This window comes from Protopterus annectens, chromosome 1.part1 (genome assembly GCF_019279795.1).
Source record: "Protopterus annectens isolate FY-2018-M chromosome 1.part1, PAN1.0, whole genome shotgun sequence".
In the NCBI taxonomy this organism is placed as follows: domain Eukaryota; kingdom Metazoa; phylum Chordata; order Ceratodontiformes; family Protopteridae; genus Protopterus; species Protopterus annectens.
In genome coordinates this window covers 240043039-240069042 of record NC_056726.1, presented here as the reverse complement: position 1 = coordinate 240069042, position 26004 = coordinate 240043039, and the positions used below count along the sequence as shown (strand labels likewise).

At 44.0% G+C, this 26004-nt stretch overlaps 1 protein-coding gene across 1 annotated transcript in view; it reads right to left on the bottom strand.

The window, feature by feature from the left end:
- Positions 1-5894: 5894 nt before the first annotated feature.
- The window catches only part of LOC122814362 (discoidin, CUB and LCCL domain-containing protein 1-like), a 287318-nt gene continuing 267208 nt past the window's right edge, over positions 5895-26004 (bottom strand). Inside the window, exon 3 of the mRNA XM_044086950.1 lies at positions 5895-11507. Coding sequence (XP_043942885.1) covers positions 10960-11507 — 548 coding nt within the window. The 3' untranslated portion in view covers positions 5895-10959. The remainder of the gene's footprint in view (positions 11508-26004) is intronic.

Sequence of the window (26004 nt, the reverse complement as noted above, 5' to 3'; positions counted from 1 at the left end):
AAGGGGAGACTCAGTGTATTCTTTCACCAGATCCCGCTGAATCTAATTACATGGGCCAAATAATTCAGCACCCTTATGGAAAAGGTAGCTGAAGCAAACATCTGCTTCCCGATACAATCCATCATCCGAGACTCCTTATCAGGGGGATGGATCGAGGAACTATCTTGGGTAAGTTCCTTCTTGGTGGCTGCCGTCACCACCATGGCATGCACCGGGGAACACTTACTCCAAGCCGTCCTATCCACAGGGGGACTAAGAATCCTATCTGGCCTCCTGGGGATTGGCTCTACAGTATCCGGTTCCTTCCATGTCCTGGTAGTGATAAGGTCAATCAGGGGGTCGGCTGGAGGGGACACCCAAGAGGTAGACGGGCCTGCTTCGAACGCCTCCAGGAACACAGACTCGTCTGAGGAAGGTTTTTGGGCTGACCACCCCCCCTTTAGGCGAAGCATCTCCATAATGTCTCCAAAGGAGACGTCCTCGGGTGGTGACCTGGGGGAACCTTCCCCTTCCTCCAAATCGGTGTCCTCCGTGAGGGACTCAGGGGAGTCCAAGTGCCTCCCTCTTACACTTATGTTTGTGAGGGGCCTCCTCGGTGGGACTGTCTGAGAAGGGCTCACCAACAGGGTCGTGTTCCACCAGTGGAACGGGCTGAGGCGTCAACGCAGGCTGTCCCTGGGACTGGATGATGGAAGACAAGCTCAGCTGCAAAGGGAGTAGGGGCGGGATCCAAAGAAAGAGCAGGGGGTCTCGAACATCTCGAGAGGACCCTCTCCACCACACTGAAAACCGAGGGTGAACTGATCTCTCTGGGGTCCGTGGTTAACACCCTCGGATCCAGCGCGGGGATCAGAGTCAGAGCCGAAGCTCTTGAATCCGAGAGGGAAGTGTGCTCCGACCGAAACGGAGCACAAGACACACTGGCCCCCTTGGATTTGACGCACAGCTCTTGGCCCCGAGAGCTTGGATCTGAAAGGGGATCCGACAAACTCGAGGGTATGGCCGGTGTCGAAGTAGTGATAACCATCGGTGCCGACTCCCTGACTCCGAGACTCCTCCGATCCGAAACCAGATAGTGGATCTGAGAAGGAGCTATCGGGGCAAAAAGTGTGGCTGAACTCCACCCCGGGGGGGGCAGCACCACTCCCATCTGCAGTTGGGTTTGGAGGAAACGACATCATCCGGTCCATATCAGCGTCGGAGAGGCTACAGGTTGACCTAGAGGAGGCCGCCGAAGCTGGCTGGGAGGGCTGCCGCGACGACCTTGAAGATGGTCAGGTCTCGTCCTCCGGCTCCGGTGAGAAGCACGGAGAACGGAGCCGAGGGGAGGAAGGCCCAAAGACCTTCTGGGGTGAGGTGAGCAGCTTGTGGCTTCTATGCCTCTCTTTCTCCCTCTCTCTTGTCTTTTTTTGAGTCCCTCTCTCCCTGGTAAGAAGTGGGAGGTTGAGTCCCAGCCAGGGGAGAGGGGACAGCAAGCTGAACAGCAGCAGCTGCGGCTGTAGCCACCGAGTGAGAGGAGGAGGAAGCCGACTCTGCGGGTAGGAGACCCGCCAGAATCAGCCTATTCCTCCTATCCCTCAGGGCCCGGGGGTTAAAGGCTGTGCAAATTTGGCAGCCCAATGACAAATGTGATACCCCAGGCAGAGGATGCACTGAGTGTGGCCATCTGCTGGGGAAAGCTTATGGCCACACTCAGTGCACTTAGAAAAGATGGCCTTTGGGGCCTCAGCCATGATTTCTAAACTAAAACACACATGCACTCACACAAACACCCAAGGGGAAGGGTTCAGTAATCTTTAAACTACGAGGGTAAAACTCAGGGGTTTAAACTATCCACACACTCAAAAGCTAAGAAAAATTTTGAGAAGAAAATCTACTTACAATCGCCTAATGCTAGGAGCTCGAGAAACTCGTACCAGACAAAGCCACGGCAAACAAGATCTGAGGATTGGAAGGAGGTAGAAGGGTATTAGGGGTAAAGGGGAGGAGCTTGGAGCTCGAATCTCTAGCTTGGAAAGCTGCAGGCTTGGATCCGGGTCGGATCCGATACCCACAGGTTGATGATCAAATGAAGTTACCTACTTCAGATAGTCAGATTTTGCAGGGTGAAACATACCCACGGCTAGTACAAAGGACAGAACTTCACTGTTTTGCCAAAATAAAAGCTTATTCTTGTAGCATTTTAGTTGCTTATTCTGTTTCTTTTAACATTTAGGTGTTTCAGATACAGAATAACTGTTTTATGCAACTATTACATAAAATATAGGAAATATTTTTGTCCTAAAATCTCAGGACATTTGCTATTTTTTCAATTTTTTGGCAGGACACAACTGCCCAAAGAGGGACTGTCCCTTGCAAAGTGGGACAGGTGGTAACCCTATATTGAATCAATCAGGGTCGCTATGCAAAGGTCCAGTACAAAAGCAGAATCTAGAAACAACAAAGATACCTGGCAGTCTTAGATCTTTCTCTTTTCTCAATATTAAATGCAGGTATTTCCACAAAGACTTGCAAGGAGACACTGTGAACACCAGAAGAACTGTGGACTTTCGTGGTGACAGTCTCTTACTCAAGTACAAAAATGTTTGACTGGATCAAAGAGGTGTAGTCCAATGAATACTGGCAGTGAGATTTTTTAGCTTGGTTCAAAACAAAGCAAGAAGAGGAAGTCACTGTCAGGACCTACTTCGTAAATTTGTTTTCAGAATGAGAAAGCAGTTCACTTGAAACAATGTTAACTCAAAATACTCAGAATGTGTTCACTGATATGAAGTAGTGCAGAGAGAATATAGCAACTGCCATCTGATATCAAGTTCCATCTGATGTTTTCTTCAGTTTCCAAGATCCACACATGTATATCCACACACACACACACACACACACATAAATATATATATATATATATATATATATATATATATATATATATATACACACACATTTGCACACAAATACAAAGTCATAACCAGAAAATAAAGGATCTGTAACTCTTATGTCAGGAAATCTTAGTGAAACTTGCATCAAAAACACATGGGCAATATTAATCATAAGCTGCCTGTTAATATTAGACATCTTTCACAGGACAATCAATGACAGCAGCAGCTGCATATCTTACAGAGTAATGAGTATACAGGTTAAATGGAACAGCCAGGAAAGCATATTTACCCTGTGCCTCAAAAAACAGGGGCTTTATTCTCCAGCAATATTCTACAACTAAAATAAAGACATTCAAGTATTGGCATTATCCAATAATCATAGATAACCCTGTAGTTCCATACTAAGCTTAGGAGAGTTTTAGTAAATTTATATCTGAGAGACCCACGGTAGTGGTGCTGCGGTAGCATTGTCGCCTCACAGCAAGACGTTGTCCCGTTCGATTCTTAGCTAGAGCGTCTTCTGTGTGGAGGCATGCGTGAATGGGCGTGCCTTCGTTGAAGGTTGTGCATCAGGGCTGGTAACTCGGCATGTAAAAATCCACTACCAAACATTAGCGGACAGGAGTTCCGCTGTGGCATCCCCTAACCGGGATAAGCCGAAAAGACACACATATCTGAAACCTGAATAAGACAAACATGAGCTTCCTGATTTGTGTAACAGCTGGTTTAAGAATGGCGCTTTTCATATTCTCTTGCCCACTTTATCAATCTACATAGATCAAAATCATTCTTTCATAGCAGCAGGCAAAAACATATGCACATACATACACAACTGTACACAAACTTACAGGTAAAACAGAGGCTCACCAATTATTCTATCACTGTCTCTTTGGCTGTGAAAGGAAATCAGATTTCCCAGAAAAAAATCCCTGTGGACCCAAGGAAAACATACAGACTTCTCAAAGAAGGCATTCCAGCCAGGAAATAGAACTGAAGAACCAAGTGCTACTAGGCATCAATGCTAAACACTGCTGTGCTACCCCAGGCATATACAACAAGCTGAAATGTTTCATATATTTTGTTACTCATAACATTTCTTAGGCCTCATGCTATACCATACATACCATCAGTGAGAAGTTGAGATGAAGAGATTTGTACTGAGTTCATTTTCTTGGTTTGATCAGCAACAGAGAAAGAATCATGAAAAAAAATGGGTGACTCTAGGCAAAAATGGGGGGAAAGTGCCACAGCTGTTACAGCAAAACGTAGCTTCTGCACTGGACAGTCTGAAAAGCACATCACAACTGCATGTGTAACAGTAAAAATATCCAACTCATTACAGCTGAGTGACGTCTCCAAGCGTTTCTGCAGTTACACCCTACTGCTCCTCTTAGGCGTCAAATATCGCCTGTTGATATTTGCATTAATAATTCCAAAACCATGGTACATACAAGGTATTGGAAAATTTTACCTTGAAGCATACATGATAGCAAACACAATTGTATTTATATATGATCTCTGTCAATGGGTATTTGTTAAAAATTTCTAAATGCTGAAGCCACGCCCACTAGGAGTTAAAGGTGCACACTCAAAAGAGCTCTACTGGAGGGAATGAGTTGAGTTAGAAAATACACTCATTGTTTGATTTTTCAGACAGTGGGAAGCTTGCCACTTATCAAGAAAAAAAAAAAAAGAAAAAAAGAAAAGTAATTTTCTATGAAGAAAATAAATTGATATGTCACAGTTTCCTTGCAGATCATTTAAATTTCAGCTGTTCTCCCAGATTTACCTTGCCTTATCTTGGATAAAAAGTTAAATGGTATGTTGCAAATAAAACATTAAAAAACATTTTGACAATCAAATTTGTGTATAACACTGGAATACAAAATAATGGATTCATTCCAAAGAAATGTAGGACCCTACAAAGTAGGCTTTGTTCTCTTACCCCAAGAATGCTGTCTGCCCTTTTGCCTGATAGGAAACAGTTTGTGAGGAAAAAGATGAAGGTAACCCACAGTCTCAAGTGACTGACAGATGGAGGCAAGCAAATACACAGAAACGTAACAGCTTCTGAAAAACACTAATAAGTCATCTTATTACAACAGTGACTAGGAAAACAACATCTGTTTAGTTGGTGCTTAATCTTCTTCATCCTCTGCACAACAAGTTTCCTGGCAGTTTGTAAAGCTAAAAACACCCTCCCTCCTCATTTTAAGATTTTTTTTTTCTGTTGGCTAAAGTGCATGCCAACCATCGGATCATGTCTCGGTCTACTGGCCTATGTGTTGCCCAGCCATCAAGGGAAGAGCTGAGAGGGTCCGTCACTGAAGAAGCTATCAGGGTTAGTTTGGCTTCCTCTTTTGTGGCTCTGTCTGCACTGCACACCACTGTATAATGTTCAGGGCTCGGTATGCAATGGGCATCACAAAGAGAGTGCCACTTGCTTCTTACAGTGATATAACCATTCAAGACAGTCCTACCCCGCCAAAGTCAGCACTGCCATGGGGTAACATCTCCACCAGGGATTCATCATGGGAAAGTATCCCCCCATGCATGGGGTCCCACATTATTCACCTGAGGACAGGCAAGCTGACCGAGCCTTGTCACTCTCCCATGCAACGGGCACCCAACCTAAACTTTTGACTTGAGTCACCTAGGTCGCCATCAGAGTTCTATCCCTCTACATTACAGAAGCTGACTCTCCTCAAGACTCTACAGGTAGACTCAGAAGCTTCTGAAATTTTATTCATTTTTGAACTGCCAAAGAAAAATGAGCTCTCTCTCCAGTAAATACAACAGTGACACTTACAGCATCCACATTTCATTCCCTCTTTTACATCTTTCTGTAGAATGTTCTTTTCTTACAGTAAAAGAGAAAAGACAGCTCAGTGCAACAGCACCTAGCAACCAACTTCACAGGTATGAAAGGGCAGTTACTGCAGTAGCTCAGCTATATATGCTCTTCTGTATCTGCCAATGATCACTTAGTATAACAATGCAGTAAAAAAATCAGCCAGCTTGGAAGGAAATTTTTGTGTGTATTATGTGGTAGGGAGCTATACTTGGCTGTAATATGTACACTGTTGACACTGCAGACTATCACTCAAAACAGTTACGCTATGAAACAGATTGGAAACCATACTTAAGCAACATCAAATATGCCAAACTGATTTTGGGAATGTTTATGCATACTTTATGCATCTCTCACTCTCCCTGTTAGCAAAAAAAAAAAAAAAAAAAGAAAAGGAGGGGGTCTTGACATGACAAACCTAACCATGAAACATAAAAGTAGTGCAAATATGCTTTTAAGTACAAAAATCTGTAGCCACAATGAAAGACGCATAACCATGTTAAGCAATGTTCACAGGTCAGTTGTGCAAGAACTTATTATAACAGTAGATGTTCAGAAAGACCATTTTTGCAGTAGTGCTACTGATGGGCTCATCCTGCCAATAGTACAATATATCTGGCCAGTCTACCAAAGCATAGGCACACCTTCCTCTCGCTCTGTACATCTGACTTTAGATCTAATCAAGAGACCACTTTCAAGTACTCATACAGGAATGAAAATCCTCAGAACTTTCTTGCCTCACAAAAAGACAAATGCTGATGATTTAAAAGGACAAACTTGGATAAGAGAAAGATGGGGGAATGGATAAGAATGGAAATTCCACCTCGAGGTAGGACAGAAATGAAACAAGAAAGATGGTGGGAGGGTGCATATAGTGCAACAGTGATCTATTTGAACATCTACTGTTATGGTAAGCTCTTACACAACTGTATTATGTTCATTAGATCACTGTTATAGTAATGTTGACTGGATGATTCCCAGAGCTTTTAAGCAGACTGGGTGGAGGTCTGGAAGACAACATATGCCAGTATCCCTAGAAAATGGTTCTGGCTCTAAAAAGGCATCTACTTTGTAATGCTTCATGTAAAGGAATGTACAGAAGACCAGGAACCTGCCTCTGAAACAGATATGGGGTCAAGACCTTTTAGAAAAGCACAAGCAGCAGCAACCATTTTAGCAGACTGTACTTTAATGTGACCTTGGGTGATTTACGAGTAACAAAGAAATGGCAAGGGAAATCCATCTATATATGCCCTATTTAGAGACTAGAAGACCCAGTTTTTTCCCCTCAAACAAAACAATTGATCAGTTATTCTACAGCTTTTAGTTTTGTCCGAATAGGATCTTAATTGCCAGTGTATATCTACTAAGTAAATGAAGTTTCTTTTCTCCCTTATTTTAGGGATTGGGAAAAGATGCAGGGAGATGAGTAGATTGACTCAAAGGTATTTCAGTTACCAACTTAGGCAAAAAACAGTTAGTCCTGAGGATCACAGAGTCCCTATAACTGAAAAAAAAAACAGTAAAGGAAGATCAGACATAAGAACTTGTAACTCACAAAATCCTTTTTGCAGAGATTAAACCTACAGGTATTACTGTTTTACAAGAACAGAACTTTAGACATGTGGAAGAAACAAGTTCAAAGGTTCCAGTGTTAACTTTTCAAGGATATAATTCAGGTCCCATGGATGAGGAGCAGATTTTCTGGATGACCTGATATGAAGAATGGTTTCACTTCAAACCTTGATGAAAGACTTGAATCAATTGGCAGGTAGGGTGAAATGGATGACAAGTGCTCAGCTCACACGAATATTAAGTATCCCAGTCTGAAAGAGGTAGAAAAGTTTTTCAAGAATTTGATGTTTTTCAAAACAAGAAATGACACCATAGTGGAGGTATTAAGACATCACAGGAAAACTATAGAAAGAGAGGTGTACTTTGGATTTGATGTTCAGAGTAAACTCTAGGTTGAGAAAAAGGTGGACTGTGAATTGTAAACCCTGAAGAACATTTTGAAGTGAACTGGTCTGAATGAGGAAGTCATCCAAATAACAAAAGATGTCGATACCATGGAGTCTGCAGAATGCTATAACAGTGGTTAGACACTTTGTGAACACCCTTGGTGCAGTGGAAAGCTGAAAACGCAAAGCAGTAAAATGAAAGGTGAATCCCAAAACACAGAATCTCAAAACCTTCTGCAGCCTGGATGAACAGGGATACAAATGTGATATCTTTCAGAGCCATGGTAACTAGCAAAATCCTGGGAAAAGAGTTCAATACATTAGCATATTGAATTCTGCAATTCTTAAAAAGTGTTCAGGATGGATAACCCCAGAACTGGTTTTCAATGCCCTTCTTTACTAGAAACAAGGAAAATCCTGGAATAGAATTCTTTGCTTCCTGACTAAAAACAGGCTGACAATGAATTGGGGGGGCAGATAACGGTGTTTTGACGGGGTCTGTGGAATTACAGAAGGAATTGGAAAGACATTCTACTGAAGTCTGTGTCCATTTCTGATAATGTCCAAAACCCAAGAGTTGGTCATTACTGGTCTTCAGAGAGAAAGAGACAGATATCTTGCTAGAAATGAGTGTGTGTGTGTGTGTGTGTGTGTGGCAGATGGTCAGAAATTCAAAGATTTGTCTGAGAAGGGAGCTTTTGGACCCACTGTAATTTGACCTAGGCTTGTCCTGCAGTTTTTTCCTTGGGGCATTTTTTTACTTTTCTGCTAATAAGATAAGGTCTCTCTGAAATTTTAGAATATGGGAAAGAAAAAGTTGCTTACACCCTTGCATTACTTTCCCCTTTCTTACAAGCTCTTCAAAATTCCAACAAAAGGAGGTTCAAACAAGTTGTCCTTATCTATAGTACTATCCAAATGTTTATCCTTAATACCTTCAGGCAATGACTGGAGACGAAGCCAGGAAAGTCTTTTTAACACTGATTCAGTAGCAACTGCTCCAGAAGAGGCATCAACACTGACACACACACACCTGGAGTGATGTACCACCTGAGTGGCTGAAGCAAGCATATTTTGTGAGGTAGATCTAGTGTCAAGAGTGAGGTAGGCAAGGGATTAGCTTAGACATGCTGTCAAAAATAGATAAGTACCTAATCATGTGGGTCTGGTAATTAATGACATGGAAAGCCAAAGTAGCAAAAGTATACACTTTCTTTCTATACCTATCCACATCCCTACTGTCTTTACCATATGGTAAGGAGCTGTAGGAAAGAAAGATGTTTAGATGCGTTGTATAATTCCACAGAAATAACTGCTGGGCCAAAAGTAGGATTATTATGATTTCAGATACTTTATCGTTCCCTCTCTTTGGTTTCATGGGTGCAGGTGTCAGACTCAATGACTACAGGATTATACATAATTGCATCCTCCAAAGCTTTAAAGACAAGGGGCACAGCAGAAAATGAGAATTTCCATAAGAAGCAAACTGTAATAACCTCTCCCAAGATTCTGAAAGCTGTCTGCCCTCAGAGTTAACATACTGCATCGTCTTATGGTTGGCATTACAAAAGTTCTTCTTGTGGTCAGTCTGAAGATAGCATCTTCAGTTTCAGACTCTGAACCTAAGGAAGAATACATTACATTTGGGAAGAATAATCCAGAGGCTCAAAATCAGACTCTGAAGAAGAATCTTCCTCAGGTGTTCCATCTTCCTCTTATAAGTAACACATGGTGCAGATGACTGAAACTGGAGAGGTTTTAAAGATATAAGGACTTCAAAAAATCCCTGAGAAAAGTTATAACACTCCTGTTGCAGGGTTCCTAGTAGCAAGGGTTACATAAGAGGAAATAAGTTTTGTTTTCTATTCTTTGCAGTATTTAAACAATTTACAAAGCAGACCATGGATGTACTTCCTTGAAGGTGACTAGGACTTTCCCATAAACTACAATCTGAGGAATGCCTTCATGTCCTCCTGATATGACTAGCCATGGTTTCTTTCCAGGCTTTGTCAACTATCTGACTGGTCAAATGGGATGTGCTAGCTGCCTGTGCCTTATCGATTTCCAGAAGGGATAGTGGTTGGCTTAATGGTTAGGGTGTTCACCTTACAGACGCAAGGTACAGGGACTACTTTTCACCCTTGGGAAGCATAGCTAGGCTTAAAAAGGCCCCTGGGGTCATTAGCCTAGTAATTTCCTATGTCTATGCCTTTGTTTGAAAGGGTCTTGACAGTGGAAACACTGCTAGATATCAGATGGTCTACAGAATTATCATTAGCCTCAGTAGTGTCAGATTCTGGCTTACTGAAAGAAATGGAAAGAGTAATCTTCTTTCTGCTTTTTTTATTTTTCCCTTGGCTCTGGAGATACATCTGACGACGGAAATTCTGAATGCTTCCTAGCAAAGGTAAGAGGCTATAAAGATTTATTTTCTAAATAAATTTTAAGAGATGAAAAATTGTTTCCAAGGGACTTGGGCACATAGGCTTAACAAATGGAATACAATGGTATTATGATCCAGTCCAAGACGAAAAAGAACAACTTTATAAAGGATATGCCGACTGCAGTCGTACTTTTCTCTTAGATGACATGAAAATGCCATTTTTATAGCACAAAGGGTCCCTAGTGAGATACTTCCCTGTCCTTCACAAAGGTAGCTTGATCCTTTCATACGGTTGACAGACCAAGATTCAGATAGAGACTTGCTTCACAGACCAGTGGAAAGAAGGTTCTGAGGATTTTCACACCCATACTTCCCTTAAGTACCAGCAACCATTCTCATGCACAAGTCTAATGTCAAATGTATGGCAAGAGAAAGTGCGCCTAAGCTTTGATGGGCTGGCCAGACATACAGTATCTTTGGCAGGATATGCACCATCATTCATTACAACAGTGATCTAATGCTGAACATTCTTAACTATTTTATGTTCATGAAATATGCATACTGGAAAACATTTTGCTTTCATCATCCTTTCTATGTAAGTTTGGAAAAAGAGCAGATTTCTTGTGCGGTGCCTATCCACATCAGTTGCACTACAAATCTAATTTATTTTAACATTCCTCTTCCTCGACCTGGACTTTAACTGTCATATGCATTATAACATGGCTCCTGTGTCTTTAGGCCTGCTGTAACATTTTATATTGCCAACAAACTAGAAGTTTGTTTGAAAACTCTCCCTTTTATGATAGCACAACTATGATAGGCAGTACCTTTTTACCACAAAATAAAATCACTTCTGTACTGTCAGTCAAGGTAGTAGATACTATAGATTCAGAAAAGGCAGAGATCTCCTTGTTGCTCATGATCCACAGATTTCACGCAGTCTCTGGGTGTTGAATAAAGCACCTGTACAACTGAGCTGCTTTGTGGCTTCTGATAGTCATTACCACAGTCCACCGCAGCCATGTTAATATGTCTTGGCTGGTCATATTTCATCTCCTCAGTCATTTTAGACTCTACAATGCACTGCGGTATCTGGTAACCACTACCACCACTGGAATCTGAAGTGGAAGAGTTATTGAAACTACTAAAAGAATTTGAAGCCTTCTTTATCTGAGTGAGGGAAACGCTGGGTACTTTGTAGCCAGTCCTTGGAGTATATATGTTCTTAATTGCATGTCGCTTGATGATGGGTGTTGCATATTCTGGTTCTTGACTGGTCAGGGGAAGTGCATATTCATGACGAGTAGTTTTATGTGGGCTGTCATACAAGCTCTGTGTTTCTGACAAATTAAGCTCATCCTCTACTTCTGTATCCATTGGCTTGAATGTAGAGCCTTTTCTTGTCACTGTTCCAATAGTGACAAATTCGTGGCAATCTTGAAACCAAAATCAAATATGAAGTCAGTATTAGTAGTCATGCTGTTAAAAAGGTGAGACATTATAACTGAGCAAACAAAATCACAATTAAAAAGGAAAGAAAATGTTATCTGCTAAACTACTGATCAGTCTACTAATTCACCTAAAAATAAAGCCAAACATATGTGCTCTCAGTTTTAGAACCAGTTTATTATTCATTCATAAACTGGCATTTGCTTCACTGTACATACAATAATTAAATGCTCATTTCATTGGTGCTGTGAAGATGTATTTTTAAAAATATAAAACATCTCCAAATGATACTGACAACTGGTTCATTTTCTACTGGTAATTAAAACTATGGTAAAAAAATGAACATTTAATTCAATGGTGTACATACCTTTACTGTGCTTCTTGATTTATGATCTGGCAAGCTGTAAAGTACAGCTGTGTAACATCATAACTGCAGATGTTAGAGTAGATCAATGTTGCAGTACTGATTATTGATTTTCCTGCCATACAGAAGCCCGTGACCAGCCTGATTTCCAGAGTCTTTGCTTCAACCCTAGCCTACAGATGTCTGAGGTCCGACATCTGGGTATAAGGCATCCACTGGTGCCATCTTTAGGGCTTTCTAGGATGCGAACAAGCAGTCTGAGGACAGCACAACCTCCCTAGTTGTCTGAGTGTGTGACAGAACATTAGGAGGAAGACAGGGGATGATGATGAAGCAATGAGCTATCTGCAGGAATCTCCTCTCTCACTTGCTCCCAACAAAGAGGAAGGATCAGCAGATAGAGGGGTTGGAAGGTGGGAGCTTGTACTGCAATACTGATCTACTTGAACTCTACAATTCTCAAAGTGTGACAAAACTGCATAATGTTCTTTGCAGTCAAAGTTGCAATACCGTTTCTTGGGAGTACTCCCAAAACTGTCTGTGGGGTGGCAGGTAATTTGTTGGCTCCTAGGCAATACGATTTTGCAGGATGGCATTAGCAAACCCTGCTCTAGCTCTGGAGGTAGTGCTTAAATTGTAATGTTTTGGAAAAGTATGTACTGAGTTCCAAATGTCAACTTGTAGGATGGCCTTGGTAGGATCTCCTTTGAGGAAAGCAATGGCAGTTGCCCTGTGCTTGGTGGAATGGGCTTTGACATGAGCAGGGAGAGGCTTTCCATGGTGAGTGTAACAAGAACTTAATGCAAATGGCTATCCGTTTAGACATGGTTTATTTGGAGACAGGTTTGCTCTCTTTCCCCTCTGCAAGAGCCACCAACAGCTGCCAGGTTCTTTTTTGGGGTTTTTGTCCTGTCTAGGTAGTACCCAATCCGTCTGTGTACGTCCAGGAAATGAAGGATTTGTTCCACTTTGTTTTCTGGATTTGGAAAGAAAACTGGCAGGTGAATAGCCTAGTTTAGACTAAGCTTAGGCATGAAGGATGAATTAGTTCTAAGGGTTAACCTATCCCTGTGAAAGACAGTGAAATGTTCTTTGTACATGAGGGCTTGTAGCTTTGAGACCCTCCTTGCTGAGGTGACAGCTATTAGCAAGATGGTCTTCCAAGTGAGCAATTTTAGGGAGTCAAAAGCTCCTGGCTCAAAGGGAGACAAAGTAAGCTTTTCTAGCATAAAGTTGAGACTCCAGGTAGGAACCAGGTTTCTTCTGGGTGGTTTTAAGGTGGAGGTGAGAGTAATAGGAAGGGAATGAGGAGGACATGCATGTACCTTAATACTGGAGCAGGAAAGGCCTTGGCTAAATAGATCCAAAAGGTATTCAAGGACTGAAATGACATCTGCCTGAGGAGGGATGGTGTTCTTGCTGTGGCACCCGATGGAAAATTTTCCATTTTGCTAGGTATGATATTCTGGTGGTGGGTTTCCTTGTCTCTTTCTGGATGGTTAGCACTTCACTGGGATAGCTGATATTTTCTGATGCCAAAACCCAATCCTCCAGGCTGTCAGTTTGAGTGTGGCCAAGTGAGGACGGAATACTGAGCCCTTTACCTGGCTGAGAGATCTATTTCTTGTGGGAGGGAGTGGAATCTCCCTTTGCTGAGGGTGATGAGGGAGAATAAGAAGTTATGTACTCACCATAACGTTCCATCTGAGTAGGTGGCTTCATTTGTCTGCAACCTGTGGGTCTTGGATCCGATATCGGATCCGAGCCGGCAACTTGTTTCATAGCTAATGGATCCAAGCTCCTAGCTCCTCCCCTCACCCATAATCCCCTGCCAACCCTCCATGACCTCAGATCAAGTTTGCCCCTCTATAGATACCCAAAAAGGGTATTCCAATAAACAATCTACATAGATCCATTTTGAAGGCCAGGGGGAAGGAGGGTGGTTGCAGACAAATGAAGCCACCTACTCAGATGGAACGTTATGGTGAGTACATAACTTCTTAATCTGAAGTAGTGACTTCATTTGTCAGCAACCTGTGGGACAGAGTCCCCAGCTACCTAAATCTTGGGTGGCCATCATGGAAGGATACTGCGGAGCACCGCAGAGCCAAAGGATGCTCTCCCTCTAGAAATTATGTCCAGTTTGTAGTGGTTAATAAAGGTATGAGATGAGGCCCAAGTGGCTGCCGAACAAATATCATCCAACGGAACTCTAGATTTGAAGGCAGCAGAAGTAGAGATGGAACGAGTGGAATGTGCGCGAACTCCTCCAGGTGCAGGTCTCCCAGAAGCTTTGTACGCTAAAAGAATACATTGGGAAATCCAGCGTGACAAGGAGATTTTTGAGACTGCTTTCCCCAAATTGAATTTGGCAAAGGAAATGAACAGCTGGTCGGATTGCCTGTGACCAGCAGTCCTATGAGTATAAAAATGTAGCTGCCTATGAACATCTAATGAGTGCAGCTTGTACTCTCCTTTATTCTGATATTTAGGAAAGAAGACCGGTAGATTTATGGATTGATTTATGTTGGTTTCTAATGCTATTTTGGGGAGGAAGGAGGGATTGGTCCTGAGGTATACTCTGTCCGGATGAAAAATCAAGTAAGGAGGCTTCACAGAAAGGGCTTGAAGTTCCGAAACTCTTTTCACTGAAGTAATGGCTACAAGGAATGCTGTTTTCCAGGACAAGTATTTGAGATCCACTGAAGCGGCAGGCTCAAATGGGGGAGCAGTTAGGGCTTGAAGAACTAGTGAAAGATCCCAAGGGGGTACGGCTTCTTTGATAGGGGGTCTGAGCAGAAAAGTACCCTTGAGAAAGGTTTTACATAATTTGGCCGACATCATGGGCCCTGTGTCATGTCCCACATGGTAATGGGAGATGGCCGCCAATTGTACTTTGACGGTTGAGCAACTAGCGCCTTCCTGAAAAAGTCCGGTTAGGAAGTCTAGTATGGATGGAAGAGGGGCCGTAAAGGGATCTAGATTATGATGCTCCGCCCAGACGGAAAAACGTTTCCATTTACTGCGGTACACTTTCCTGGTGGAAGGTTTATGAGCTGCCACGAGGATGGCGCATGGAAGGAGCGTTATCGCTGCCGCCATGGAGCCCAGTGCCCTCAGGACCAATTCTGCCGGTGGGGCTTCTGACTGGAGGATGGCCCGCACATGAAGTTGCAAATTCCGTAGTCGTTCTGAAGTCAGGAAGGCTCTTAGATCTCTGGTGTCTATTCTGGCTCCTATAAATTCTATGACTTGTGTCGGAGCAAGGAATGATTTGTCCGCATTGATCGTGATGCCTAATTGGGGGGCTAGGCGGAGAAAGTAATCTCTGGCTGAGCAAAGTAGATGCCTTATTGGGGGAGTCAGGAGCCAGTCGTCCAGGTACGGGAAGACCTGCATTCCCTGGAGTCTCAGGTGGGCCGCTATCACTGCTAACACCTTGGTGAACACCCTGGGGGCTGTGGTGAGGCCAAAGGGAAGGACCCTGAACTGGTAGTGACTGGCTCCCAGACGGAAGCGGAGAAACCTCCTGGATCATCTGTCCATTAGAATGTGGTAGTACGCATCCTTGAGGTCTATAGAGCACATCCAATCGTTCTCCCGTAGGAGGGGGAGAATAGATTGAAGAGTGACCATTCGGAATTTTTCCTTGGTTACTGACAGGTTCAAATGGGAAAGGTCTAGAATTGGTCTCAAGTCCCCCTTCTTTTTTGGCACCAGAAAGAACCTCCAGTAGAACCCTAATCCGAGCTGGTCTTGGGGGACGGGCTGGATGGCTCTTTTTCCTAGCAGCTGCTGGATTTCTGCAGCTGCAGCCTCCCTCTGATCGGGTGGTACATCGGGGAGGTTCCTGATTTTAGGGACATGAAGCATTGGAATTTTGTACCCTCTGGATATAATTCGAAGCACCCAGCGGTCTGACATGATGGACTCCCATGCCACTAGGTGCTCCGAGAAGTGCCCCCTGACTGCCTCCAGAGTGGAGCAGCCGGGTAACCCTTCAGGGCTGCTGCGTGGGCCGGTCAGAGAAGGATTCTCTGGACCCAAAGTTCCTCGGAGCCCCTCTGCCCCTGGGGCGGCGTCCTCCCTGTCCTCCTCTGCCACAGAAGGACTGGTTGTCCGGAGCGGGTTGGAAATGTTGCGATTTACGGAACCACATCTTCTTCTGACCCTTTTGGTTCTTCGAAAAGGACCGCTGGGGAGCAGAGAAGCGGACTCCGACGGCAGACAATGTCTTCCCGTCCTTCTCGCTCTGGACTAGCGTCTCACGAACCGTTTTGCAAACAGGGCAGAACCATCGAAAGGGGCGTTCGCAAAGGACACTTTAAAGGGCTCCGCAAAGTCACAATGCCAGAGCCAGGCCTGACGTCTCATGACTAGGCCCGCTCCGCTAGCTCTAGCGGCTCCCTCGGTGGCGTGGGACAATAGCCGCATAGAGGTATTCGAAATGGATCTCAGAGTGGCCATTCGGGTGGAGTACAACTGTTTGTCCTCCACCGACATGGACTCAGGGGGGGAGGCAGCGTATTCTTTGATAAGATCCCGCCTGACGTGTGCCATATAGTTCAGGGACCTTCCCGAAAAGGTCGCTGAACTAAAAACTCGCTTCCCTAAGCGATCCATCAAGCGGGACTCCTTGCTCGGTGGATGGACTGAGGGGCTCTCCTGAGCTAGTTCCCTCTTCGTGGCTGCCGCAGTCAACATGGCATCTACGGGGGGACCCTTGCTCCAGTGGGACCGGTCTGCGGGGGGGCTCAGTATCCTGTCCGGGCGTTCAGGGACTGGCTCCACGGTGTCCGGGTCCTTCCACACCCTGGTGGTAATAAGGTCCACCAGGGGGTCGGCCGGAGGGGACACCCAAGAGGTAGACGGGACTGCTTCGAATGCCTCCAGAAACACGGACTCGTCGGAGGAAGCCTTGGGGGCAGACCACCAACCTCTGATCCTAAGCATTTCCATGATGTCTCCAAAGGAGACATCCTCAGAGGGTGATCATGGGGAGCCTTCCCCTTCATCCAAGTCCGTGTCCTCAGTTAAGGACTCAGGGGAGTCCACGTGCCTCCTCTTGCACTTGTGCCTGCGAGGCACTTCCTCGGGGGGGGGGGGGGGGGCTGTACGAGGAGGTCTCGCCAGCAACATCCTGTTCCAATGGAACAACCTGGGACATCAAAGCAGGCTGTCCCTGTGGCCGGGTGATGGAAGCCTGGCCCAGCAGAGAGGGAGTGCAGGGTGGAGCCGAGACAAGGGCCGGGGGTCCGGATGCTCTTGACAGAGCCCTCTCCACTACATCGAAGGCTGAGGGGGAACCGCTCTCCCTGGGCTCCGAGAGCCGACTCCCACTCGGATCCGATGAAGGGATCCGAAGGACCAGTGTGCTCCGACCTGGATGGAGCCGAAGGCACACTGAATCCCTTGGATCCGAGGTTCGGCCCACGGCTCCGAGAGGTCGGATCCGACAGACTCGAGGGCAGGGTCGGATCCGAAGTACCAAGTACTGTCGGCGCCGACCCACCCCCGGCTCCGACGCTGCCCGGCTCCGAACGCTCCAAACCCGGGTAGCGGGTCGGAGAAGGAGCAATTGGAGCAAAAAAGGGTGTCGAGCTCCCATCTGCAGCTGGGCCTGGATGAACCTTCGCATCACCCGGTCCAAGTCTGCATCTGACATACTGTAAGTCGATCTCGATGAGGCCACCGAGGCAGGCCTGGAATGCTGCCTCGATGACCTCGATGGAGATCGGGCCTCCTCCTCTTCGGGTCCTGGGGATAAACAAGGAGATCGGAGCCGAGGAGGAGGAGACCTAGAAGCTGTGGAGGGAGAAGCCTGCTTAGCCGGCAGGGCCAAAGCGGAGGCCTCGGCCCGCCGCTTGTGGCGCTTCTCCCTCCATTTCTCCCTCCTGGCCTCCCTGTCCTCCAGCGCTTTAGCGGGAGTTTGAGTCCCGGCCGAAGGAAGGGGGCAGGAGTGGCTATCACCACAGGCTGTGGTAGTGCCATGGGAGGAGCGGGGGCCGAAGCCGAGTCCGGGGGCAAAAGTCCCGCCAGGACCAGCTTCGACCTCCGCTCTTTCCGTGCCCTGGGGTTGAACGCTGCACAAATGGTACAGCCTGAGGAGAAGTGTTCAACCCCAAGGCACCGAACGCACCGAGTGTGGCCATCAGCCGGGGAGAGCTTATGGCCACACTCAGTACATTTTGAAAAAATGGCTTTTGGGGCCTCAGCCATACCTGAGGAAAAAAAAACAAGGACTACACAGGCCCCAAAACACAAACACACACACACTCACTAACGGCCAGCGAAGGGAGGGAAAAAACTATATAAAAGATATAAAAATACAGGGAACCTGACTCTTACACACTTTATTTAAGCTAACGACAGGGAAAGTGGAATAAAAAATTCACTTATCTGAAATACTCGCTAAGAGCTCGAAAATCCAGCTACTCACAAGCGCGGCAAACTAGATCTGGGGTCATGGAGGGTTGGCAGGGGATTATGGGTGAGGGGAGGAGCTAGGAGCTCGGATCCATTAGCTATGAAACAAGTTGCCGACTCGGATCCGATATCGGATCCAAGACCCACAGGTTGCTGACAAATGAAGTCCCTCCTTCAGATCCAGTGTTGTCTCTGCCAGAAGAGGGCAATTAGAATCATGCTAGGTCTGTCTAATCTGACTTTCATCAAAACCCTGGGAATCAGAGGGAAAAACAGAAAGGCATATGGGAACAGGTTGGTCCACTTGAATGAGAATGTGCCTATTTTCCATGTCCCACCTAATAGGTTATGAGGTAGAACCTTTGACATTGTCTGTTTTGGTGAGAGGCAAGAAGATCTATTGAGGGAATTAAACACTGCAAGTTTAAGTGCAGGAAAATCTCCTTCTTCAGCATCCATTCAATGGGATCTAGAAGATTCCTGCTGGTATTCTGCTCCAAAATGTAGGAAGCTACAAGAATCAGTTTTAGTTCTTGTGCTAACAGCCAAATCTTCAATGCCAGACTGCACAATGGGTAGGAAAAGGTGTCCCCTTGCTTGTTTATGTACCACATCACTGTGTTCAGATCTGTGAAGTCCCTGGGGGTAAACTGCTAACAACTCTTTTTGGTTTATATGCAGTTTCCTCTGATCTGGTGTCCAGATGCCCTGCATCTTCGTGGGACCTAGGTGAGCATCCAAGGCTCTGTCTTCTGTGGTGATGGTCTTGTCTGCCTCTGGCAGAAACAGAAATTTGAACCTAGATTCCATAGGATGGTGTTTTTTCACCACAGCTGCTCCTTTAAGCAAGGAAGAAGAGGCAGGAGAGTTTCCAGGGGTTGAGAATGTGGTTTCCAAGACTTGTTTTAAACACCTTTAATGAATTATCACTTAAGACACAGGAAAACATACATTTATACAGAATAAAACAAACCATATTAACATGTTCCTAGTCATAAACATAATATACTATATGTTTTTTTAAACCATCATCAATCGAGCATTACATAAATTGCTCAATTCCAGCCACCCCTTGCCCATTTTCTGTATCTCTAATTGCAGTCATACCTATGGGCAACATCTCCTTCCTTCATTCTCAAGTTACCCTAGTTCTTAGAACACTTTCTTACTATATTATGTATGGCTGTTATTCTCCTTAAGGATCTGTATCCAAAATCCCACTCTTTGTACTTTTGAACTCCCCCCCTATTTATCACCCCTTTCCACTATGAATTATAACTTTTTGCTTATGCTATGTATATGAGCCTCAACTGTGTAACTCAAATACCCCTTCAAATTAGGTAATACTACACCACCTTGTTCTGCTGGAAGGATCAACTTATCCCACTCATAGCCAGCTTTAGGCATCAGCAAACCATGTGGTCACTGAGGGCCCTCTATTCCTGGGGGGGGGGGGGGGGGTCCAACCACAGCACATAATCTTATTTTGATATTTTGTGACATGTCTGTGAAACCAGCCAAAGCTAGTATAGCAATCTTGTACACTTAATAAACTAGCTGGGTAACAACTCTTACTTATAATATCTCCTTTAAAATTCAAATACATCTCTGGTTATAGCAACAATGTTTTATCAAAAGCTTCACAGGTGACATGGTGCCCCTGACTTAATCATCCTAGACTGTGTGGGGGCCCCACAAAAGCTGCTGCTGGTTGGGGAAAAAATGAGGAGAAAAAAAAATGTATTAATTTCCTGATTGTGGTCTTTAACCTGAACAGGGCTGTGATACGACCCTAATAGGATAAAGCTGGTAGTAATATGAAGCAAAGTCAGCACTGGAGATCAGCAGCCCAGAGTGACTTATCACAGTGCAAATCTTGGATTTTAAGAAGAACTGATGCGTCAAGTTTTCAGGAATGTTCTTCTCTTTCTGGGAGTTTTATAAATACAGGCAGAACACCAGATAATTTAACTTTCAACTTCTTTGCTGAAAAATTCGGCGCAATTCAAAAAACAGCAGCAGAAAAAAGGCTTAAAATCATAACATATTTTGAATATTACACATTCACTTAAAAAGTTAATAGATTAACACATTTTGCATCATCATGCATTTTTGATGTCTGGATTTACTGACCATCTATAATCCCGAATGATTTATCAGCTTTTTTTTTTTTTTTTTAAAAAAGGACAGAGCAAAATTATGAGCAAAATCAGGGAAGGTCTGTGAAATCAGGGACAGTGACACGTATGCATTACTACTCAATGGGGTAAATAAAAGTGACTTACCCCTGCTGCTGTTTGACGACTATTAAACAGCAGTCACTGATCTGGTGTGGTAGCACCAGTGTTGCACAATACATCGCTATTTGTCGAAATAAGCACAAAACAAGCATTGCTATGGATTGTGTGTGCGCGCGTGTATAAAAAATATCACTGATTTTTATCTGTGCATATACCCAATAATGTCAGGGCACATACATTATTCTTCTGGTATCAGTAAAAAAAAATGCAGCTGACAAGTAATTATATTTCAAACGTGAGGCATAAAATATATTACAGAAGATTCAGACACTTAGATCTTCTAGGAGTCTGCTGGTCCCCATTCCTCAGACTGTAAAATTGCATTCAAGGGGCTCTCAATCACCCTTAACTGTGTGAGGGCTCCACAAACGCTGCCGCTGGTTGGAGAAAAATAAGGAGAGAAAATGTATTAATTTTGTGATTACACCCTAACCTGAAGAGGGCTGTGATATGACCCTATTTGAATGAAGCTGATAATGGCCTCTGCTCTCAACAGCAGCCATTTTAAAACCAGCCCTGCTCAGATCTGTGTGTACATAAAGCTGTTGTAGATTATGGTGGGGACTGGGAATTGTGTGGTTATTACTTCTTTAATTTTCATTACAGTCAAACCTTATTAGCTTGGGTTTAGGACAATGTGGTCATTGTTTCTGTTACTATTCTCACAGAACTCAGAGGTGGACAAAGAAGGTTATTATAGCTTGCTCAGGGGCGGTGTCTTGGAGTAACAAGTAGTATACAGTACTGTAGTCATTATTTTTTTCACTTTTCCTCACAATTACACATCAGACATGTACACAGGTGCCCTTGAGGGTTAGGGGTGAGGAGTGAGAAGGCATACTATGTAAATGTATATCAGCAGTCATTTGACATACATGACTGTGGCAATTTGAACCTTTGCTTTCACCCTAAATCTAACACCAGAGGGATGCATAGGCACTGAATGTCTTCTCTGGGAGGGTTAAGAGAGGCAGGCAGTACTCCCAGATGGGACCTTTGTATCCCTACAACAAGTGGGTTGTTATTTTATTGGGAGCTACTATTTTGTCAGCTTTGAACATTAAGCCTTGGGTACGTATGTCTTCCTTGAAAGAAAAAAAATCAGACATTCTTTTCTTACGAATGATTGTTGTTTAGGCCACAATCACATTAAATGGCTGGGAAAATACTCTAAAATGCATCTCAGATCATATGGTTAACTCTATGGTTTATTGGGCCCTGGCTTATTTGTATTGCTTCCTAAATAGTTATTACTGTGCTGCCTTAATCAGGAAAGGTATTTTGAAAGGATACAAGGAAAACGAAAGCTGAAGAGCAACAGTAAATTTCTTTCCTTAATCATAACTTATTTTTAAGTTATCACTGGAGAAAAATGTTGTGTAAAAATAAAAAAACCTTTAAAATGCAATTCAGAGCATATAGAAAGTTATGGCTTACTGAAAAGGCTGAAGAGCAAGGCAAAATGCTGCAAAGGGGAAAAAAAGTAATGTGCATGGTTTGGAGAGCCCAACAGAAACAGAGGTGAGGACTGGCGGGTGTGTGTTTGTCTGTGTGTGTGTGTGTGTGTGTGTGTGTGTGTGTGTGTGTGCGCTAAAACAGTAGGCCTAGGGTGCCATTTCACCTAAGTCCAGACTTGCACTTTGAGTTGTTGTAATGTACCACTGTTGCAACTAAATGCCAGTAACTGCAAATGCCCCTCTGTGAGATGGGCTACACAGTGTGGTACATGGGCCGGTTATAATGTAAGAACATTGTACCTAGAAGGTCAGTCTGTCTGTACTTCTCCTAAAAGTTTGCAGCATGAACGAAAAGGTTGCTTAGGAGGGGTGGTGGTGACAAGGTGATATTTAGAGTGGAAGTGTCTAGGAGGCCCCCACATGACATGTGCTGGGGGGACCCCAAAATACTATTACCGGCCCTGATTCCACTTGACCCTTGCCCTCTTACCCTCACAGACAAATCTTTATCAATTACTGCCCACAACATCTCTTTTGATAAAAATATGACTAACCTGTATATAATACTAAAGGGACTAAACATTTTCACTGCTTACATCTTGCTATCCATATCCATATACAAGAATTTCCAGCTTCTCAGTTTTTGTATTATCTTTTGTTTAGTCTCTTCCCAAATATCACTGGCTGCCTTAACAGAATGCTTTTTAATCCATACTCCTAAATATTTCATTTTATCATGTCCCCAATTTGTGTGTGGGTAAACAGTTTACAGCTAAACTCTTTATTTTGTCTTCATTAATTTTATATCCCAAAAAGACTTGAAACACTTAAGATATTACATAACACTGCAATGTCCTTTTCTGGTTTTATCAGACAGAAAATAATACAGTGCAAATAAAGCCAAAAACATTGTTCCACCACAAGAATTTTTAGGAACCATCAAAGTTTTCTCATGTGTAGCTTTGCAAACCATGAGAAATTTTTTTATGCAGGATGCCATGTAACCCAGGATCCTTAGAAACTCCATTGCTGAAATTTGTTGTTTTGGTAGCAAGGTGGTCAGATAGTTGGTCAGGTAAGACATCTTGTCCTGGGGACGGAAAGCTTTTTGTTGCACAAAATCTATGAAGACTCCCTACAAACAGAATTATTGTCTTGAGTAAGAGTTTTGTGACTTGCAGAGGTTTATGTGAGACCTGTGTTTCGGAAGCAGTCTAAGGTGATCTGCAAGATGTTTAGTCTCTGCTGTGGATTTTCTCTGAGTGAGACAGTCGCCCAGGTACAAGTAATTGGCTATGAGAGGAGTTAAGTATTTGGTGAATACTCTGGGAGCAGCAGAACGACCAAATGGTAAAACAAAATTGGTAGTGTAAACCCGCTGCCACAAAAGGCAGGTACTTCCTGTGACTGTCTGTAATAGGGACATGGAGGGTAAATATCCTTTACGTCTACAGTAACCACTCGGGCATCCTAGAAGACCATGAGTAGTAGTTTTAATAAAGTTAGCATTCTGAATTTTGGCACAAAAAGGAACTTTTTTAACCTAGACAGATCCAAGATATTCCTCCAGGTACTTTGTTTTCTAAGGAACCCTTTTATCTCTTGACCTGATGGAACAGGCTGAATGGATTCTTGTTGCAGTAGCTCAAAGAGGATTGGTGGTATGAGACTCTCCTGCTCTTTTAAGGGTCTTGGCAAGCTTGGGGGGGGGGGTCTCTGAATTGGATGGAATAACCCCTTTCTATGACATGAAACATCCACTGGTCTTCAGTTATGAGCTTCCATTGATGAAGAGAGAAGGAGAGTTTTTCTGCTAAAGGGCTGGATGGAATGGTGGGTAGGGGTTTCGGGGTCAGAAGCTGAGGATAGTCATAGTTGGTCTCTGTTCTTGGTTTGCTCTTTAGAGTCCCCTAGTCTGTGTGTTTGCTCAGGCTGTCACCTCTTAGACTGTCTGGTTCTCTTAGCATAGAGAGGCCTCCCCTTGTCCTGTATAAGGGGGAACGGTCACCGTTTGGAAGGGTATTTTCTATTACATCTTGTGTAGGTGATGCAACTCCTTTGCCATCCTTATTTTCTTTGCTTTTTTGTCCAGCTTCTCAAAAATCTTTTCAGCTGGGGGATCTGAAAAAGAATTATTGTCTAGTGGAGCATCCAGTTCAGCCTTGACCTGGTTTAACAGAGGTTGAGTTCTAAGCCATGCACATCTCTGAATGATTTAGACTGCAGCAGTTGCTTTGTCATACTTTCATTTTAAGGAGTGCTTGGGATATGTAGGACTGCTCTTGTTATCTCCTGAATTTCCTCAGACAAGGTTTTATCAGCAACATCCTTTGCCTTAAAAATTTGGTCTTGTAGGGACCACAGGTACTTTAACATATGAAACTGGCATTTCAGTGCCCTCATATAAAAGGTAACAGAGGTGCAATCTTTTTTTGCCAAATCTGTCTAATAACTTTACCTTCTTTATTATTGGGCAGGGGATGTCTAGTTTTCCCTAGAGTTCTCTCTTTAGTGGATTCTGTAGAGACTACCGAGGGGTCATATTTAGAATTCTTATAAAGGTGGTTGCGCAATTCAAGCACTCTGTAGAATCTGTCAGGCTTCCTGGGTGCAGGTGGGAGAGAATTAGGGTGCAAAGATGCGTCCTCAAAGATGTCATCAAGCACAACATGCACTAGAGGGAAAGCCACTGTTCTGGGTGATGGTAAACTCAATAATTCCCTATAATGAGTCCAAGATGACTCTCTGCTTTTCCAAATGAAGATCTCCTTCACTTTATGACGGGTGTCCCTGAAACAGAGGTCCTCTGGAGGAGAGGCAAAAGAAAGGGCATCATAATCTGAGTCAGGATAAGGTTGGGTGGGAGGTGCTCAGAGTAAGAAAACTCCTCCTCATCTTCAGAGCCTGAGAAATCTGATGATTCTTGCAAAATCACATCCCTATGCATTTTAGAGGGGGAGGCTTCAAAAGTTAGTGGTTAGAGTGTGGCTGGGCTCTCTGGATTTCTTGAAGGCCATGAACTTCTAACCTGAGCTAGACTGGCAGAGGGCTAAGAAGAAGAAGACATAGGAAGGCTGATGGTTCTCTTCAGTTCAGACATCCGTTTTTTTAAAGATAACTGGCGTACGAGGTCAGCAGACCTTGACCTCAGACTGCGATTCCAAAGTGGAGTAAAATAAGATGTCTTCCTTGTTACTCACAACAATGTCGGAAGCTGAAGCCTGAGGAGTGACTTCAGACCTGGCTGACGCTGACATTGTGGATGAAGTGAACAAAAGGCCTGGAATTATGGTATCCTCCTGAGGGGCCAAAACAGAGGGCTTGGGCTCAGCAGTCACTAGATATGGAGGATGTGAAGGCACCTCATCTGAGTCATCAGTTGACTTGGTAGCTTGGACTGGAGCTTCACTGCCATCTACAGAGTCTTTTTTCCTTACATTTTTGTCTGTGTTTTTTAGGAATGATGCTGGAGGAAGCTGGTGTTTGCAAAGACTAGGGAACCGAAACAGAGGACTCCATATGAACAACTTGGATGTCAGCCCTACATTTAAGGGTCTTTGCTTGGAAAATTTAGCACAATCAGGACAATAAGAGATGCTGTGCTGAAGCCTCAAACAGAACAGACACGAACGAAAACCTTTATGTGGTATTTGCATCACACACCAAGCAATTAACGTTTTTAAATATTATATTAGAAGAGGAAAATCCCAATGGGGTACTTATCCGACTGGCAGATAGGAGAAACAGGAAAAATGAGCCAACCAACAGATTCTGAGCAAGTTGTACACATGATGAAGCTCACTAGGCTGCACAGCTAGAAAAGAACTGAAAGGTGGCATGTCTGACCTCAGACATCTGTTGGCTAGGGATGATGTAAAGAATCTGGAGATTGGCCTGGTCATGGGCTTCTGCATGGAAGGAAGACCAAAAAATCAGT